General features: G+C 38.0%; 1 protein-coding gene across 1 annotated transcript in view; it reads right to left on the bottom strand.

The window, feature by feature from the left end:
* Window positions 1–14,495, bottom strand: part of LOC118804532 — a 28,917-nt gene extending 14,422 nt beyond the window's left edge. The window contains exons 1-12 of the mRNA XM_036565024.1: window positions 14,442–14,495; window positions 13,560–13,617; window positions 13,439–13,465; window positions 11,536–11,922; window positions 11,369–11,428; window positions 4,295–4,732; window positions 3,737–4,123; window positions 3,600–3,659; window positions 2,884–3,300; window positions 923–1,306; window positions 763–825; window positions 8–430 (exon numbers count right to left, since the gene is read on the bottom strand). Of these exons, the coding sequence (XP_036420917.1) occupies window positions 8–430; window positions 763–825; window positions 923–1,306; window positions 2,884–3,300; window positions 3,600–3,659; window positions 3,737–4,123; window positions 4,295–4,732; window positions 11,369–11,428; window positions 11,536–11,922; window positions 13,439–13,465; window positions 13,560–13,608 (2,695 nt within the window). The 5' untranslated portion in view covers window positions 13,609–13,617; window positions 14,442–14,495. The remainder of the gene's footprint in view (window positions 1–7; window positions 431–762; window positions 826–922; window positions 1,307–2,883; window positions 3,301–3,599; window positions 3,660–3,736; window positions 4,124–4,294; window positions 4,733–11,368; window positions 11,429–11,535; window positions 11,923–13,438; window positions 13,466–13,559; window positions 13,618–14,441) is intronic.
* Between the last annotated feature and the right edge of the window lie 5,647 nt (window positions 14,496–20,142).

Genomic DNA, 20,142 nt, shown 5'->3' with positions numbered 1-20,142 from the left:
TTGTTACCTGTGCAGTATGTAGGCATTGGGATTGATACATCTGGCTTGACGAGTTTGTAGACATAGTAATGTCCTGGACAAGCTTTCACTTGGATTGGTTTAGATCTATATAATTTGCACTGGTACTCATAGCTTTCATCAACTGTGGATCCATAGATTTCTCGGGTGACGATGCCGTCCTCTGGCTGTGGATGAGAACCACTGAGCCAGAGTAAAGTGTAACCAGCGCATCCCAAAAGGTGAACACAGCCCTCAGAAATCTGAGCACTTGCTCCCTGAAAAAAGAGCCGATACCAGCCGTTCCATTCAACGGTGGTGTCGTCATGACCTCTGCTGCCAACGTAATAGTAGTGGCTCGCATTTCTCCAGTCATCATCAAGAACCGTGTAGTCATTGCAGGGGTCAAAAGTGTTATTGGTTGGAGTTGTTGCTGTGGACAAAGACAAAGATTAGTCTCAATTCATTTTCGGAGTATCAATTTCACAGTTTATTATTCATAATAGGCATTTGAAATAAAAGCCATTGACATGTTCTGAATGGCTCAGTACTGGTGAATTGAAGTTTTGGCAGACTTTGCCAAAGACAATAATCAGTAGAAATATAAATAATAAGTTGGCCCTAGATTAAAGATCTAAATAGCAATTGAGGAAGATGTCTACTGCATTGTTTTAATTTACTGAATATTTGGCAATATATTATATAAATATTGTTGAATTCTTTCCTGCTACATTGACTAATTCAATACTTTTTGAATAAACATACTCCTGAATCCTGAATCAGTGGCTTCAGTTGTCGGGGGAGCACCCTGAGTTATGGTGTTAACATCTGAAAGGAGGAAAATGTATTTTTAATTTTACATGACAATTTTAATGAAGGTTGCATTAATAAAATTGGAATGGTCAACATTAAACAAATACATTACCTGTACAGTAGGCTGTGTTGTAGTAGGTTGGATTCAAAAACTCATAGACGTAGTAATTTCCTGGGCATGCTTTAATACGAATTGGGTTGGGATGGTAGTAACAACAGTCACTTCCTCCATTCCCACAGACCTGGCGAGTGACCACTCCATCCTCTATCTGAGGATGAGGACCATTCAGCCACAGAGGGTTATAACTACCACATCTGGATGTAGGAACACAGCTTTCTGCCATGCGGATGTCCATCCCATAATAGAACAGTCGGTACCATCCGTTCCAGTTAAAGTCTTCATCAGAAATGCCCAACGCAGTTTCATTATTGGCTCTCCAGGGTTGATCCAGTGAAATGTAGTTGTAGCAGGGGTCAGTGACATTGTCAAAAGCAACTGTCATGGAAACAAGAAGTCTTTTTTAATTTCTAAGTAAGAAAATTTAGTGTAATTTGTGTACTGACCATGGAATGTATGTGCTTTTCTTAATATTTTAATGGAAATTAATGAATTAAATAACAAATAAATTAGTAAAATAAATAAATACACAAATAAATAAACCAAGGATTGTTAAATTATATGTAGAATTGACACTTTTTGAGCTCTGCTATATAACATTGACATAACTATGTCAAAAACATGTATTTACAGACATATAATGCCATGAGTACTCATAACAGTAATAATATAACAGTATAATGTTGCATCACTGATAATTCCTATGACAGATGCCACAATGTTTGATGTCATGAAAGCTTATGTCACATTATGGTGTCTATCAGGGCAATTAATTGTAATGGTAATGATATTATTATGGAACTAAATCTGTCATGGCAACTCATGTCAGCATACGACATCTGACATGGCATGCTTATGGCATGGTCATGTCACAATAAAGTGTAACTTCACTTGAAGTTCTTCTGACTAGAACATTTCTTATCTGGTTATACTTTACAATGAGTGTAAACTACCTAATATTAAGATTTGCATTTGTTGACATGGACAATATATGAGGCACTACATTAATAATGGTTAACTAATATTAAGCAAACCATTATGTTTTAAGTGTCACACATCAACTAATGTATTTGTTAACATTACAAACACAAGATACTATGTCATGACAAGTTTTCACTTTACATCAGTTATATTAAATACTTAGCAGCTCCTAGAGCAGAACTTTTTAGTCCAGCATCTACAAGCACAGGAACTGAAGATTGTAAATCCCTATTCTTCTCTTTTTTGATTCTTTTGGTCAGAAAATAAAATGCAAAAGCTCCAAAGTGACAGGTGTGATCAACAGTAAAGCACCACAGGAGCAAACACAACAGAAATAATTTAAACCTGAAAAATATTAGATAACCATTATTACTGTAGTATATTATGTGTCTTTAATGTTAAACACATTACCTTTGTTACAGTAATAAAACATTAAAAATGCAGTTTTTTCTTGTTTTTAGCCCCTTTTCCTTAGAAATTGCCCTTTTTTTATCCTAATCTAACATTTAATCTAATTTAATATTTAATTAGATTTTATTAACTCTGCTAATTTAATTTCTAATTTGATTTTTGATTTAATGATTTTGTCCTTTCAATCTATTGTTTTAATCATGTTTTCATTTCTATTTTCATTTACATTTTTTTAAACAACTCTATTTTCTGACACTATATTTTCTCATATGTAAAGCACTTTGAATGACAGCAGTGTATGAAAGTTGCTATATAAATAAACTTGTCTTGCCTTGTTTACTTAATAGTAGTTATTAATGTAATACCTCATGTGCTGTTCAAGTCAACAAACATATTATATAATATTAGTTAGTACTAAGTTGCCATTATTTCATTGAAGATGCATTTTGTTATTTTGCAAGTAGCCATTGTTAAGGTTAAAAATAAAATAATAGTAATTCTATACAATAAGTTATTCATAGTGAATAATAAAGGGGAAAGAAGCTGAATATAAAATGTTGCACCTGCACAGTATGTGGGCATTGGAATGGACAGTTCTGGTTTAACAAGTCTGTAGACATAGTAATTTCCTGGGCAGGCTTTCACTTGGATTGGTTTGGATCTATGTCTGTAAATGCATTGTTTAATGTAGCTGTAGAAATCAGTGCTGGTTCCATAGATTTTTCGGGTAACGATGCCGTCTTCTAGACGTGGATGAGATCCATTGAGCCACAGTTGAGAGCATCCGCCACATGTAGCGAAGCTCACGCACATCTCAGGAATCTGAGCATTTGCTCCCTGCAGATACAGCCGATACCAGCCATTCCATTCAACAAGAGTGTCATCATGAGCTCTGTCACTCTCACTCCAGCTATAAGTGTGTGCATTTCTCCAATCATCGTCAAGAACCGTGTAGTTATAACAGGGGTCAAAACTGGCTGCTGTGGAAACATAACAAGCAGTCAATGTTTCATAAACAGTTTATGTACAGTGACAGAAAACAAATTAGCATACAGAATTCCATATGTTGATTAGCACTACTAAAACCATGCATGAACACCAACTCAGGCAAACATCAGCAAAGTCTCATCACTGACAACATGTTAAACAGGATACAATCCAATAGAAATCATTCAATATCATGAAGCACAAAATATTGAACTTGAATATATAACCAATTCAAAATGGAGAGTTTATATGCATTTCTAACATATTCATAAAAATATCTATGGAAACCTACTCCAGTCTGAACCTGGGGCCACAGTTGCTGGGACTGACAGTGGGGTTATGCTGCTGACATCTGAAAACCATGCTTGATATAGGATTAGAAATATTCGCAAAAATCATGGTATAAAGCATATACAGTAATGGCAGTACCTGTACAGTAAGCCATATTGCAGTAGATTGGGCTGACAAGCTCATAGACGTAGTAGTTTCCTGGGCATGCTTTCACTCGTATCGTGGTGGATCCTAAGGAACAGCAGTCACTTCCTCCATTCCCACAGACCTGGCGAGTGACCACTCCATCCTCTAGCTGAGGATGAGGACCGTTGAGCCACAGACTGTAATAAGCACCACATCTGGATGTAGGAACGCAGCTCTCTGCCATACGGATGTTCATCCCATAATAGAACAGTCGGTACCAGCCGTTCCAGTTAAAGGCTCTATCACAGATGTTTAATCCAGTCTCATTATTGGCTCTCCAGGGTTGGTCCAGTGAGAGATAGTTATGGCATGGATCATAAGTGAGGCTTCTAAAAGCAACTGTTGTAGAAACAGAAGCATAGTAGTTGAAATATTTACTGTTTTTTCTTCAAAAATGATAACATACAATATAGTTTTATGTTTACTGTATCTTCTATGTAAATGTGATTTGTTCAGAGAAGGATTCTAATGACGTGAAATCTATGTTGTGATTTAAACTGTAAGATTTACCTGCACAGTATGTTGGCATTGGAATTGATACATCTGGCTGAACAAGTTTGTAGACATAGTAATCTCCTGGACAGGCTTTCACTTGGATTGATTTGGATGTGGTGAAACTGCATTGATAACCATTGTACCAATACCAATTGTACCAGTTGTAGGATTTGTAGATTTCTCGGGTGACGATGCCGTCCTCTAGTCGTGGATGAGATCCGCCAAGCCAAAGTGCAGAGTAACCACCGCATGTCCTGTATCTCTCACACCAGACAGTTTCAGCAATCTTAGCACTTTTGCCCTCAATGTACAGTCTGTACCAGCCCTTCCATTCAACAACTGTGTCATCATGACCTCGATAATTAGTGTCAGTAATGCGTGTGTTTCTCCAGTAGTCATCAACAACACTGTAGTTATTACAGGGGTCAAAGCTGTAGTTGGTTGGGGAGGATGCTGTGGATTGGAAATTTCTGTGAATTAGATGTTACATTTTAAAGGGACTCACAATAAACATAAATCTGCAGAAAAGTAATTAAAATAAAAGAAACAGCTTTACATAAAAGCAGACACTTTTGAATAAAGGCTCACAGCTTTAAATACAAGTTGACCATTTTAAATGAAAATGTTAATTCGTTAATTCTTTGCAAATAAGCTTTAGCATTTGGCTTGCAAGCTTCTTTACTTTGCTGCACCTTTTAAAACTTTTAACTTATTATTTAAAACTGTCAGCTTTAATGTGAAGCTGTCAATGTTTATTTTGAAACTGTCAGCCTTAAATTAAAGAAGTAAACTTTCTAATGAAAGGACTTCAAATTTGAACCTGCAGAGAAAATTAAAACAGTGTTCAAATCCAGACTATCAGGAGCAGAGGAATTTACTGGGGTAGTCGGGTCTATATCTGCACTCTCTGACTAAAATACAGACCACAGGGTAGCTTCAGACTTTGAAGTTCTGTTTTCTTTTTATTTAATAATATCTTGCTTGAATTTAAATACCTTTCTTTGGTTCAAGTCTTTTTTTTTTTTTCTTAAAGACGTCTTGCTTTTGGGGGGCGCTAGCGAGTAGCCATGGAGTAGATGGTGTTTTGTTTTCTGCTCCACGATTTTGCATGATAAAACGACTTTTTTGGCTACCCATCATAAATTTACATCCTTAATGTAAGTGAGGAGTGTACTTAGTGCTGTTGGTTTCAGTTTGAACGAGTTTCCAATGCGAATATGCCACCGAAGATTGCAAAACAGAAGTCCCCCAGAGTCCCCCAAGCTCTGAATCTCCACCAGCTTGGGCTAAGCTTCTAATGGAGAAACAGAATAGTATTTTGGCTCGACTTGTTTCTATCGAACAAACCCTACAGGCTGTGCAGGCAAAACAGATCGAGTTTGCAGAGAGGCTCGACACAATGGCGGAAACAGCATCTGAGCAGGTGACTTGGGGGAGCGCGCTCGAGACACAGATGCATCGAGTGGCGAAACAGCCTGAGTTTTTGCAATGCAAGGTCAGGCACAGAAACGCAGGCAGTTTTCAGATCTTCTGAAAGATCTCAGGAACCGAGGGATATCATACTCTTTTTGGTTTCCTGCAAGGCTTCACACTGACAGTGGGGGTAACTCTGGGACCTTCACTGAAGGGGAAGAAGCAAGGTGTTTTCTCCGTGCAGAACTGGAAGGTGGAATTAAGACTTGAGGTTTGAAATGACTTCCTAGTGGAGAGAGGGGATCCTTTTCCCTTTCTAGTCGCTGCTTTGACTTTCTCCATTAATATCTGTTCTCTTGGATGAACGTTTCTGGTGATAACTATTGCTGCTGCATGTTTAATTTCTTTTAAGAATATGAGGCTCCGTTCTACTCCTCAAGTTTATTTTGAGAGAAGAGTTTCTGTCAGGCAAATTGATGGTGATTTAGCGGACTTTATATATTTATATGTGCTCATGCCTAGTTGCGGGGCGGATTATAATATTTTAGTTTTTCTTCTTTCCTTGTTGAGGTATTTGCCGGTTGCACGGTCCCAGCATTTAGGGACTGTTTTCGGTGCTTCCAATGGGAGGCGAGCCGATGGGGAGGTGGGATGGGATACCAGGTGTTGGTTTTTTTCCGTGTTCTTGGTAGGGAGGATAATTTTGATTGGTTTCTTTGTCATTTATCAATTTTCAATGTATTCTATGGCATCTCTATAGCTTCTTGGAATGTTAGGGATTAGGGCATCCTATTAAGCATGCGCGAGTGTTCTCTCATCTTAAATCATTGAAAATGGACAGAATTTTTCTTCAGGAAACACATATATCTCCAAATTATCAGTCAAAACCTAGGGCTAGTTGGATATCCCAAGTTTATCAGGCACCGTTTACATCTGAAGCCAGGGGTGTTGCAATTTTTTTTAAAAAAAAGAACATACAGTTTCGTCTGGAGACAATGAAAGCAGATCCTCATGGTGGATATGTTATCATATCAGGCTAAGTTCTTTTCCAATAAAATTAGTTCATGTTTATGCCCCTAATTTTGATGACCCTGCTTTCTTTTGCAAGATTTTTGCTCTTATACCCAACACATCATCCCCTGTCATTATGGGAGATGACCTTAATTACTCTTTAGATCCTTATATGGACAGGCTCTCTTCAAGACCACCCACTATCCCGGCTGCAGCCAAAGTTTTGAATAACCTGATCAAGATGAGAAATATGGTTGATATATGGAGGCTACAGCATCCAACAGACAGGAACTATTCATGTTACTCTCACATGCACAGGACCTATACTAGGATTGATCATTTTTTGATTTCTTCAGAGCTAATACCTAAAGTCACCAACACTAAATATCATAATATATTGATCTCAGACCATAGCCCAGTTACGCTTAGTCTCTCTGATATTGTTTCCAAACAGACTTATAGCTGGTGTTTTAATCCTCGCTTACTTACAGATCCAGAGTTTATAACATACATGAACTCAAAGTTGGATGATTTTTTAGCTTTCAACGACACAGGTGAGGTGTCAGACTCAATACTTTGGGAGACATTTAAAGCTGTCATGCAGGGCAATGTTTTAGCTTTCGAAGCCTTCAAGAAAAAGGAGATGAATAAAAGGTTGGAAGAAACAGAAAATGTGCTCCGATTACTTGAACAGACTTATAGAAATTCTTTTTTGCAGTCTGTCTATAACAAGATATTGCTGCTCAAATATGAGTATAATTCCATTCTGAGTAAGCGAGCTGAATCTTTATTAGTCAAATTAAAACAAAAATACTTGGTGATAAGCCTGAACGTTTATTGGCCGGGCAGTTAAAAGGTGTGTTGGCAAAACAGGCAATTTACAAGATGAAGTCAAAAAGCAGTAGCCTTATTACCAATTCAAAAGGAATTAATGCTTGTTTTAAAGAATTTTATTCAGATCTCTATTCTACTAGGTGCACAGCTTCAGATGCAGATTTTGATATTTTCTTAAATAACCTGGACATCCCTAAACTTTCAGATGTTGCAAAAAATACACTGGACTCTCCTTTCACAGAGGCAGATGTTCTTAGGGCAATTAAATCCTTTCCATCTGGTAAGGCTGCTGGCCCTGATGGGTTTGGCTGCGAGTTCTATAAAGCTTTTTCCTTTAAACTTGCTCTGCTGATTTTGAGAATGTTATTAGATTCTTTGGAAAATAGAAAACTCCCAAGTACATTATATGAGGCTAATATATGTCTCATCTTAAAGACGGGGAAGGATGCTACTGATCCTGCTTCTTTTAGACCCATTTCTTTATTGAATTTGATCAAACAATATTCTCTAAGATCTTGACACTTAGACTGGCAATACATATTTCTGAAATTGTGCATTTAGACCAAACTAGGTTCACACCTAATAGAGTTTCATTTTGTAATGTCTGGTGTCTGCTGAATATTCTCTACTCAAATCGTAATGTAGATTCAGCTGAAGCCATAATTTCACTAGATGCTCAAAGGCATTTGAACTGAATGGCCATATATGTTTAATGTCCTTAATCGATTTGGCTTTGGAGAATTTTTCATTATGTGCGTGAGGTAACTGCGACCGCTCTTCTCCTTTTAAATTGTACAGAGGGGTGCGACAAGGCGATCCTCTGTCTCCTCTGCTTTTTAATATTGCTTTGGAGCCACTGGCTATTGGAATAAAGAATTACCCAAAAATTTATGGCATTAAATTCAGGGAAGTGGAATGTTTGGTTAGTCTCTATGCTGATGATTTATTGTTGTACATCTCAGATCCAGCCACATCAGTTCCTAGTCTTTTAAACTGTGTAAATTTGTTTGGTAAATTATCAGGATATAAAAGCAAAGTTTTGCCTCTGAATGGAACCTTAGATCCTCTCTTCTTAAATGCGCTACTATTTAAAGTGGTTGATGAATATTTTACTTATCTTGGCCTTAAAGTGCCAAGGAATCCCAAATTGTTGTTTAAGTTAAATTTCTTAAGTATGGTGCATAAATTTAAGGCACACATTGAATGTTGGCATCTACTTCCTTTGTCTATGATAGGCAGAATCAATGCAATTAAAATGGTGATACTACCAAGATTTACATATATTTTTCAAAAACTCCCCATTTTTGTGTCTGCTACATTCTTTAACCAATTAGATTCAATAATAATGCAATTTGTATGGGGTTATAAAACAACACGTATTTCTAAGATTCATCTACAAAAGCCCTATTCAGACGGAGGATTGGCCTTACCAGTGCTTAAACATTATTACTGGGCTGCAAATGCTAGAGCTCTTATGTTTTGGAAATTGGGATCTTCGTACAGTCTAGTGTCAAAGGATAGGCCATGTTGGGTTGATCTGGAAGTTAAGTCAATTACAGGATCTTCTTTGCTAGTTTTTCTATCTTCAAACATAAAGTCTGCTCGTGGGGTGATTGGCAAAAATTTCATGTTGAGGAATTCACTTAAAATATTGAACCTAATTAAGGACCTCAAATCTCCTGCAACCTCCATTCATACACCTCTCTTTCTTAATCATCTTTTCCCGCCTTCTGTTATGGATCATGCATTTTCCACCTAGGTTGAAAAAGGGTTATCTTGTATTGGTGATCTATATATAGAAAATAAATTAGCATCATTTGCACAGTTGAGAGATAAATATAGTCTTCCTTATACAAACTTTTTTTGTTATTTGCAGGTCAGACATTATTTACAAAAAAACATTTCAAATTACATTTAAATCAACAGATCACCCATTTTTCAAATTTTTTCTTATTAACTCTCAGCACCTAATATCGAAGTTTGTTTCACTCTTAATTTCCTTCCCGGATGCTGACCGCTTCAGGGAGGCATGAGCTGCAGATATTGCCACTCCTTTGTCTGAGGAGGTCTGGGAGGAGAGTCTGTCCAGAATCTCATTATGCTCCAGCAACTCAAAGTACAGGCTGATTCAGTTCAAGGTCCTCCATTACTCAAAAACTAAACTATCTAGGATCTACAAATCGGTGTCTTCACTTTGTGACAAATGTGAGATTGCAGATGGCACCTCGGCTCATCAGTTTTGGTTCTGTCCAGTCTTACATGATTTTTGGTCCAATATATTTATATTTATTTCTAATCTACTTGACATCCAAGTGTCTCCTGATCCTGTTGTTGCGATTTGTGGCTATTCTGAGTCTATAGTTGATTTTTCCGAATTGAGCAGCAGGTTCTAATGACCAGTATGGTCGCTGCCAAAAAGGTCATTCTTCTTAAATGGAAATCATCCTCAGCCCCTTGTTTTAAAAGATGGCTGTCTGAGATGACACACATTGTCCAGATGGAGAGATTGAGATGCTGCGATAAAAAAAGCTCAGAGGCATTTTCATTTGATGTGGAATAAGTTCTTAGACAAGTTAAAGGGACCTTAGTTTTGTTTTTCTTTCATTCTCTCTCTCCCTCCCTTTTTTTTCCCATTTTTGTCCGGATGTTGGATTGGGGTGGGATATGGGACTGTATTCAAAATGTTTGTGTTTATGTTATTAATGTAAAATTATAAATAAAATATTGTTTTGTTTATTTGTAGGTTTTTTGAAGACATCAACTTATGTTTGTGTTCTGTTGCTTTTATACAACAGTTAAATAAGTAAAGTAAGAAATAAATAAACTGGGCTGTGAACGTGTCATTTAATATATTTTAATGTTAGTGATTCCTTCCGCCAAATTATAGTTCCTTAACAAGCAGCTTATTGCTACGTCACAGTAGCGAGCTCCGTTCACTCGCTGCACAGCCGGCAGTTCGTTCTCCAGCTCCTTACACAGACTAAGTCACAGTTTTAGCCTCATCTTCAGAGTCTGACCAAATCGGCTATAGATCAAATGTGATCTTAAAAGTATCCATTTTCTGTTTGTGCGCAAACAGAAATATAACTTGAGCATCTCCTATCAAAGTCGTTGCTTAGCAACGGCATCTCAGCGGAGTAATACGGTGTTTGCGAAATGCTTCTCAACCAATCAGCTTGTGCGGCCAGAACTAATTGTTGTATAATACACAATAGGAAATTGCTATTCATGCTCTATGATTCTTTGTGTTGTAGTAGTTATGGTAACTGGGTCTTTGTCTAGTAAATTGGGATAATAAAACTTCAAAAAAAATCAAAATTAGACTAATTATTCTCTAATTTTATGCTGTACATATGACCTATAGTTTATAAGTAAATAATTTAAAAAAATGGCAAAATTATCTCAAAAAAACAATTACAATCATTACAAGCTACATATAGCATTTTTTTACCTCTAAAATAATCAATACAATAAAAGTGAGGTACTGTTTAGGTACTTCACTTTATGTTATTGCTCAATATATGTTATTGCTGACATATATGTATGTCACTATTTTGTTAAGAGATTATAGATCTATTGGAGATTTTTAGATGCCATAAAAGCAGACCACTGTAATCCTACTGGAGACTCAAAGATGAATTATTTCTTGTGGTACTTTTAAACTACAGGTCACATGTACTGAATGCTTGTAAACATATACAGAAAGATGTAGATACATTTTTGGGAAACACCTAAATCTTGAGAGATTGAAGGTAGATTGAATTTTGTAGATTTTCTAGTTTAAACAATTTATAAGAGAGTAAATGGATGAGAATAACTTTGAAAACCTACTGATGCTTATGCTGAATTCTGATCCAGTGTCTGTAGTTGTTGGGGTTATGGTGTTGACATCTGGAAAGACATTAGTTCAAAACAAACATGGTAAAATACCTCATGCAACTGAATACAATCATGTTGAATCAAATTAAAATAAATACAATCATCTTTAAATGTTGCACCTGTGCAGTAAGCCATGTTGCAGTAGCTTGGACTGACAAGCTTGTACACATAGTAATTCCCTGGGCATGCTTTAACTTGAATTGACGGGGAAGCAATGTAGCAGCAGTCACTTCCTCCATTCCCACAGACCTGGCGAGTGACCACTCCATCCTGTATCTGAGGATGAGGACCATTGAGCCACAGAGTGTAATAAGTACCACATCTGGATGTAGGAACACAGCTCTCTGACAAACGGATGTTCATCCCATAATAGAGCAGACGGTACCAGCCGTTCCAGTTGAAGTCTTTGTCACAGATGTTCAGTCCAGTCTCATTATTGGCTCTCCAGGGTTGATCCAAAGAAGTGTATTTATTGCAGGGATCAAAAGTGGGTGTATATGATGTAGCTGTCATGGAAATAAAAATAAATAACTATCTGACAAATACTCCATATATATCCATATAAATAAAATAATCTGTTATATTTTTGCCTGGCTTCACATGAGCTCACCAAATGTTTCTGGCCCTCTATTATGTTACATAATTGAGTTTTATTGATATTTATATATATATATATATATATATATATATATATATATATATATATATATATATATATATATATATATATATATAGTGTCACTTCATATTTACACTCCAGCAAAACAGATACTCATGCACCACTTATGTGTTCCTAATTGCTTAAAATCACTTCAGAAGACCAACTTTAAAACATAAAACATGAGTTGTCTGAACTTGAGCTTCAGGTCTTTTTGGAGTTGATTGCTAGAGCCTTTGAAATATACTTAAATATATATGTAAAGGTCAGGACAGGAGCTCGACCTGTGCCGGCCACCAAAGGGTGGTGTGGGGCTGCTCCTAATCAAGGGAGATCTACTACACCGGTGGGTCGACCCATTCAAGAGCAAGGCTCAGTTACATATGAAAGTCCGGAGAGGCCATGAGCTGTTGCTATAATTTTCTGTATTGTTATGTTGAGATAACGAGTTAATTATTTTGTGATATTAACATAAAGTTTATTCGCATCTATTTTTCTCTTTCTAGCTTCTCAAGACCTATCCTCTTTCTCTCGAGTCACTGCTCTGTTTGTACCTTAAAAAATAGGGAGAAGGAAAAGAACAAAGAGTTGTGTTGGGAAAGTCTTTTATGTTCCCACTATCTTTGTTAGGTGTGAAATTAAAGAAATTGCTGGTTACGGAACCTTCAGTTGGTATTTGTTTTGTTTTATACTAGCCTATTTTCCAGATAGCTACACTCCAGTTGTGGCGCCCAATGTGTTAGAGATGATCACAGAGCATTGCTGTTACATCTGATTTTCTTTAGATGGAAGATCCTGTGTATGTTAACTGTTCCGTTATCAGCAGAAGACGGGAACTGATAGTATTGCTGTTCCACCAGACTAGCAAGTTTTGTAGGCTCTTGCAGCACCAAATCAGCATACAGTTCAAGTTCTGTCTTAAGACTGATGGACTTGGTGACTGTTTGACATGATCAATTTTAAAAGCCCTTACCTAATACATTTTGTGCATTTTTAAGATGAGAATGAATGATCACATGATTCAGAAGGAGGCTTGCGTAGAAGATAGAAAGAGTTTGGCAAAAAAAAATAAATAAAGAAAGAAAAAAAACTCAGATAAGAGAAGTGATACAGGACAAGGGCAGGGTAAAAGGGTAGGATTAGTAGATTAGTAGTAGAAGCCCAATAAACAGCAATTCATTAGTAAATTTTAACTCTTTTGCTGCTGCTAATGGTGGTATTTATTGTATGATTAATGCATTTTTTTCACATTATAGTTGCTTGTCCACAGATAGCTCATTTAAAATTCTAATAAATGTAAATGATGAGATTTATCAGGTGAGCAATTTGTTAAAAACACCAAACAGCAATTAACCTCTGATTACCTTCTGACTGTCCTATGTTCACTCCTCCTGTGAAAGAAAGAACATTAGAGAACAAGTTTGTTGTTGATATGTTCTTGTGCTGCACCACAGTTCCATTTGTGAATAAAATCGGCAAACTTACCACTTATTAGCAGCAGTAGTGGAGCCCACAGTGAGGTCAGAAACCCCATTATGATGAACTGCTCCCAAATTCAAACATGTAAGAACATTTAGAATTACAACAATATTACACCATGTTTAAATTACAGACATATTTAAAATTTTAGTGTTGAACTTCACATTCTCACCTTAGTTGGCAGTTGAAGTGATTTAGGTGATTTTTTTCTTTATTTCTAAAGTTTGGGCTTACTTAAAAATGTAGTTATATCAATGTGCTACTGAATGTGTTACGTCTGTTAATTAAGAAGACACATACAATAAAACTGAAATTCTTTTAGTTTTTAGCTGAGCAGGACCATTTCATAGATGTCATATACAGGGAATACTTTCTATCTTGTTTATGTTGCTCAAATCTAACATGGGAAAAATACAATATTTCCACATGCTCTTAGCCTTAGCTTTTCAATGAATTTAATGCATACAGTATTTATTTGCATTTTGCTGCTGTCTGAACAAAACCTCCTGTCTCCAATAAGTAATAATAACTTCACAGGACAAGGAAAAACATTCTTAACTTTTAATGGAAGTAAATGGTGAAATATTTTTTTCCAAGTAATTTTGGAACATTTCTGTTGGTCCTTTCATCATGAACTTTTGATAAAACATATAGGGCAACTGCCTTTTTCAAATTATGTCAAAAAAATGAAAAACAACAAAAACAGACATGACAAGATTTTGCCCCTTGCAAAACTTGCAATAACAATCAACCTCATAGTATTTCTTGAGGAGACTGATAAAGTAATACAAGCATACACAACACACTTATGAATAAAGATCACAAGACGGTTTAAAATATATTCTGTTACTGTCATATAGAGCTTAAATTCCATTATTAATGTCTTACCTGAGAAAACACTGCAGAGCAAGCTCTCTCTGCCTCTGAGATGCTGCTCCTGCTGTACCTGCAGGTGCCCTTTACTCCACAGCATATTTGTACCTTAGCTTAGGAATGTGGACAGGTGATAACTGTACCTTGCTTACAGGAAACATTATTCCAAACCAGTTTTTTAGACAACTTCTCAGACATGTCCATCACTTGAATAACAGTCACATGACATGGTTGTGAAATCTGGGGCTGGGGCCGGGGATTTCACACTAGATTCTGCTACCTTACTCCATTCACTCTGTGTCACTGATATCAAGTTCCACTTTTCCATAGAACCCCTGCTTCTTTGGTGATCCACAACCTTGCTTGACCGAGGGAATGTGTCCTATCTCACAACAATATGCCAGATTGTTTAAGCCAGTTCCTCCCATTAAATGATATACACTAAATGTGCTTGAATGCTGGTAGCTTCCTGTTGTGCCAAATATTTAGCCTGCTAACTGTGATTGTGTGTTACAAGCCAAGTCCATGAGGTGCTTTGCATATAACATAAATAAATTGCCAAATGTATTCATTAAAATGACAGACAAAGCAGCTAACAAAATTAAACATATAATAAAAACATGACAAAACAGCTGGACATGGAACAATAATGGCAACAGTCAATCTAGAGATCAACTGGACCCTATTACAACCAGCTTGTTCAAAAACACAGTTAGTACAGCATTTGACAAATACAACCATATACAAACATATTCATATAAATAAAATACAAATTCAGTGAAATCTGAAATGAAGCAAAATTACATGCTAATATATACAAGAATTTAGCTATCGAGTATCAAGAATCATAACAACAAGAATAATCAATACATACAGCTGTAGTAAAAGACTGGATTAAACAAGATAACAAAGGTTCAGAGTAAATTATGCAAGTACTCTCCAAAAACTGGTCTGTGTCCCGATGAATGAGGAAAAGAAGAAAAAATAAGTGTTCTAAGAAATGCAGACTTAATATCACTTAATATCGTGGCTAACAATACATGCTTGCAGTGACTTATTGCTTTAAATCTTACAATCCTAGGATAATTTTGCATGATTGTTGTTTTTTGGTCAACTGCAATTATAAAGTACTTATATGAGACAGTCACATATGCCATATGCTGCTAAACCCAGGGCTACTTGGATGTCATAGCTCTGCAAAAGGGTTTATTCTCACTAAAGTTATTAACATATACGTATTAATGCATACTATTGAATGAACAAAATAATGTTTTTTTTATGTTTAACTTGCTGATATACAACACTGTTTTTTGCACTGACCACTAGCACCTGTTCTGCCAACCTTCTCCACATTACACTCACATCACTCAAGGACTTTCTCAGTGTTATTGCTCTTTGTGGTCTTGCCCAGTCCTTTGAAAAGTCTGAGCTTTTCTTTCCTTTGGCTTGTTTAATTTGTTTTCTCTGGCTACAAGCTTGTTAGCACTTAAATAAATCTTTCTGTTGCATTGTCACTCCATTTCTCTGTATATTTGTTTTTCTTTAGAAATAATATGAATATAGCATACATATTTCTATGATTTACCTCCTCTGGCAAACCTGATTCAGCTCATTAACTAGTTACCAAACCCCACATGTGCTAAATTAAGTGTGTTAGAGTAGTCATAAGCTTTATCAGAACAGTGTTATGACAGTTTAAATACAAAAACATAAGCACTAAAAAAAATAAAAAAATAGTGTATACACAATCCCCCTGACAAAAGCACAGTATAGTCCAGAATAACTATAAACAATTATCGGCATACTTGTGGAAGTGATTAATTGTGCTGTAGTAAGGTGAAGTGGATTTAGGCCAGTGGTATTGCTTTCTGACAAAAGCAAAGATATAAGCACTGAAAATGTATACATAAAGTGCACAATTTAATGGCTATTTTTTACTGTTGGAAGGTGCTGTATCATGCAAGAGCTTTGAAGAAACATTGTCTTTACTGTCAAAGCCATTTCAGAGAAAAAAAGTGAAGAGTAACGCTGTAAGAAAGAAGTGTAACACTGAACAAGCACAGAAAGACGCTCGCGGATCTTAAAAACAGTTGTTTCTCTCATTAAACCAAGTTAGGGCAAATCCAAAAACAATGTCCAAAAACAGGCAAAAGTAAAAAAACAGAAAATACAAAGACACAGGCAACCAGAGCAGACAGGGCAAATCCAAAACAGTATCCAAAAACAGGCAAAAGTCAAAAACCAGAAAATGCAAAAACACAGGCAACCTGAGCAATAAGGGCAAATCCAAAAGAGAAACAATGGAGAAAACAGGCAATGGGGTGAGTACACAGGACATGAAAATAGAAGATAAACGCTCAGTAAACAGAAGTGTGGCAACACCTCGCAAAGAGGAGAACAAACCAGGATCCTTTTAAAGTCTAAGACAAACAGATGCAGGTGTGTTGAATCAGTACTCAGGTGATTGAGAACGAGGCAGAGGCCTGTGATTGGTGGAAGGGGTGATGTCATGATTGGGATTCTGGGAAATGGAGTCCTGGAGCGTGTTAGGCAAGGGAGGAGAACCCAGAAGTGTGACAGTACTCCCCCCCCCAAAGAGTCTGAGACAGCTTGCGAACGAGGACGACCACGACAACCAGTCCCCCCCGGACGAGAACCCCAGCAGGGTAGCCACCCGAGCTGCCGCGACTCCGAACAGATCCACCGGACCACCTGCTACCTTGGGAATCACCTAGGGAACGGGTTTTGGGACGGCCTCTCCGAGTACCGCTGGCAGGACTGGAAGATAGCACACGAGGACGACCATGGGGACGCGGAGCGGGGCGCAATGGATGACTCTGATGGAACTCTTCCACCAGAGCCAGATCCAACACGTCCTCCGCCGGCACCCAACTCCTCTCCTCTGGTCCGAACCCTTCCCAGTCCACAAGGTACTGCAGGCCCCCTCTACACCGACGAGAGTCCAGGAGTCGCCGGACAGCGTAGATGGGTGCACCCTCCATGACCACAGGAGGCAGGGAACTGGCGTCGGGCGTGACCTCATCCAACGGACCAGAGACTACGGGCTTAAACAAAGATACATGGAAGGAGTTACACACTCGGTACTGAATAGGTAAGTCTAACTTGTAAGTGACATTGTTTACTTTATCTAGGACCTTGAATGGACCAATGTACTTGGGCAGAAGTTTTTTACTTCCCTCAGAAATCCGGAAATCACTGCTCGACAGCCATACTCGGTCCCCTATGGAGTAGGAAGGGGTGTCACCACGTTGCTGATCAGCTTGGCGTTTTTGTCTCCGGCGTACGGCTTCGATCCGCTGATGGGTCTCCCCTCAGGGAGTGGCTGTCCATGGCATAAGAGGGGGCTGATAACCATACATACACTGGAACGGAGTGAGATTAGTAGTGGAGCTAGTGAGAGAATTCTGAGCTATCTCTGCCCATGGTAAGTATCTGTGCCAGTCGTGTTGGTTGTTATGACAATAAAGTCTTAAAAATTTGCCTAGTTCCTGGTTTGTTCTCTCACATTGACCATTAGAGAAGGAATGGGTAATGGCATTAGTTTGCCAACAGGTAATGTGCGGGGGGTTTTACATTGGGAGCAGGTCGAACACGATGCTACAAACCGATGGATATCAGCTAACATGCTCTCCCACCAATATTTTGACGACAGCAGCTGGTGAGTGCGGGTTTCTCCTGGGTGGCCCGAGGTAAGGGAAGAGTGGGCCCAGGTAATGAGACGATCACAGAATGCACCGGGTACAAATTTCTTGTCTCTGGGACACGAGAAGGGCGGCGTGTTATGATTATGTTCGTCGATTTCCGAATCTATTTCCCAACGAATGGGCGTGAGTATTAGTTTGGGTTCTAGGACTGTCTCTGGTACACCAGACTCTGAACTCTCACTGTCAAAAATATGAGATAACGCGTCAGCTTTTGTATTATGTGAACCCGGACGATAAGTAATGGTGAACTGAAACCTCGAGAAGAACAGAGACCAACAAGCTTGTCGTGAGTTTAGTCGTTTTACGGAACACAGATATTCAAGGTTTTTATGGTCAGTTAAAACCAGAAACGGATGCTGAGCACCTTCCAGCCAGTGCCGCCATTCTTCAAAGGCTAATTTCATAGCCAGCAATTCACGGTCTCCTATACTATAATTCTGTTCTGCCAGTGACAACTTGTGGGAAAAGAAAGCAACAGGATACAGTTTAGCAGGTTCACCATGGTGTTGAGACAAGACAGCCCCAACCCCCACATTAGAAGCATCAACTTCCACAATGAAAGGTTTAGAGGGATCAGAGTGTTTTAGCAATGGAGCTGTGGTGAACGTGTCCTTAAGGTGCTGAAAAGCAATCTCAGCCTGGTTATTCCACATCAGTCTTTTAGCTCCCCCCTTCAACAAAGCAGTGAGAGGAGCTGCAACTGTGCTGTAGTCACGAATGAACCTGCGGTAAAAGTTAGCAAACCCAAGAAATTGTTGCAGCTCCTTCACCGTAGTGGGCACAGGCCAGTTAACCACTGCAGCCACCTTCTTGTCATCCATGAAAACACCATCAGCACTTATGACATAACCTAGGAAAGAGGTCTCAGACAAATGAAATTCACCTTTTTCCCCTTTTACATACAATTGGTTATCCAACAAACAGGACAGGACTCAACGAACCTGTTGAACATGGGTAGGAAGATCAGGTGAGTAAATCCAAATGTCATCAATGTAGGTGATTACAAAGCTCCCCAACATATCTCGGAGCACATCATTAATGAATGACTGGAAAACTGAGGGGGCATTTCGGAGCCCAAAGGTGGTGTACTTTAGGTCTGGAACTTTGTTTTAGCAGATCCAAACGAATAGCAAGGGCAATGAGATCGTCCAAAGACAGTCCGTCATCCTTACAAGCAAGTTCAGACAGAATTTCTGTATTTAGGCCTTTATGGAAAGTCACTATGAGAGTGGGCTCATTCCAGCCACTTCCGGCTGCTAAAGTTCGGAATTCCATGGAGTAATCCGCTACAGAACGTGAACCCCAACGAATATGCGATAACAATTCACCTTGAGAGCGTCCATCATTGGGATGATCAAAAACAGCCCTAAAGCTCTGCAAAATTTGTCATATGTGCTCTGTTTTAGAGAAGGCCAGACAGCAGTGGCCCAGTCTAAAAGCTGTCTAATCTTCAAAAAGCAATTATGTCCTATAATGTTATATTTGCATACTAAAAAATAAACATTTTAATGTTGATTGTTGCTTTAAGTGATGTTCATAAGCATTATCAGAACATTGTGACATTGTGACAGAAAAGAAGAAATGTAAGCATTAAAAAAAAAAAATCATTATTGCTCTATGGACTTCCCTGTGAACTGTGAGTTCAATACAAAATTTGTTTTCTTGCCTAGCATGTAGTTCAATACACCTCAGTTTAGTGGGCAACCATCCCTATGACAAAAGCTCAACAATTTTCATGACGAAAGCTCAGTAGAGTCCAGAATAACCTCCCAGAATGTGTGGTAGTGATTAATTGTACAGTAGTAATGTCCAGTGGATTCATCTCAGTGCTACTGCTCTCTGAATGTGTTTTAAACATCATCATCATCATCATCATCATCAACCACTTAAACATTAATAGCAAAATTAGAACGTGTGTATATGAGAAAAATATCTGATTAAATTATAACATGAGAACTACAAACTCAAATTGCAGAATACAGGAAGCTAAC

The sequence above is a fragment of the Colossoma macropomum genome, unplaced genomic scaffold (genome assembly GCF_904425465.1).
Source record: "Colossoma macropomum unplaced genomic scaffold, Colossoma_macropomum, whole genome shotgun sequence".
Taxonomy (NCBI): domain Eukaryota; kingdom Metazoa; phylum Chordata; class Actinopteri; order Characiformes; family Serrasalmidae; genus Colossoma; species Colossoma macropomum.
The sequence above is the reverse complement of the archived record's forward strand: the minus strand, read 5'-3'. Positions and strand labels throughout refer to the sequence as shown.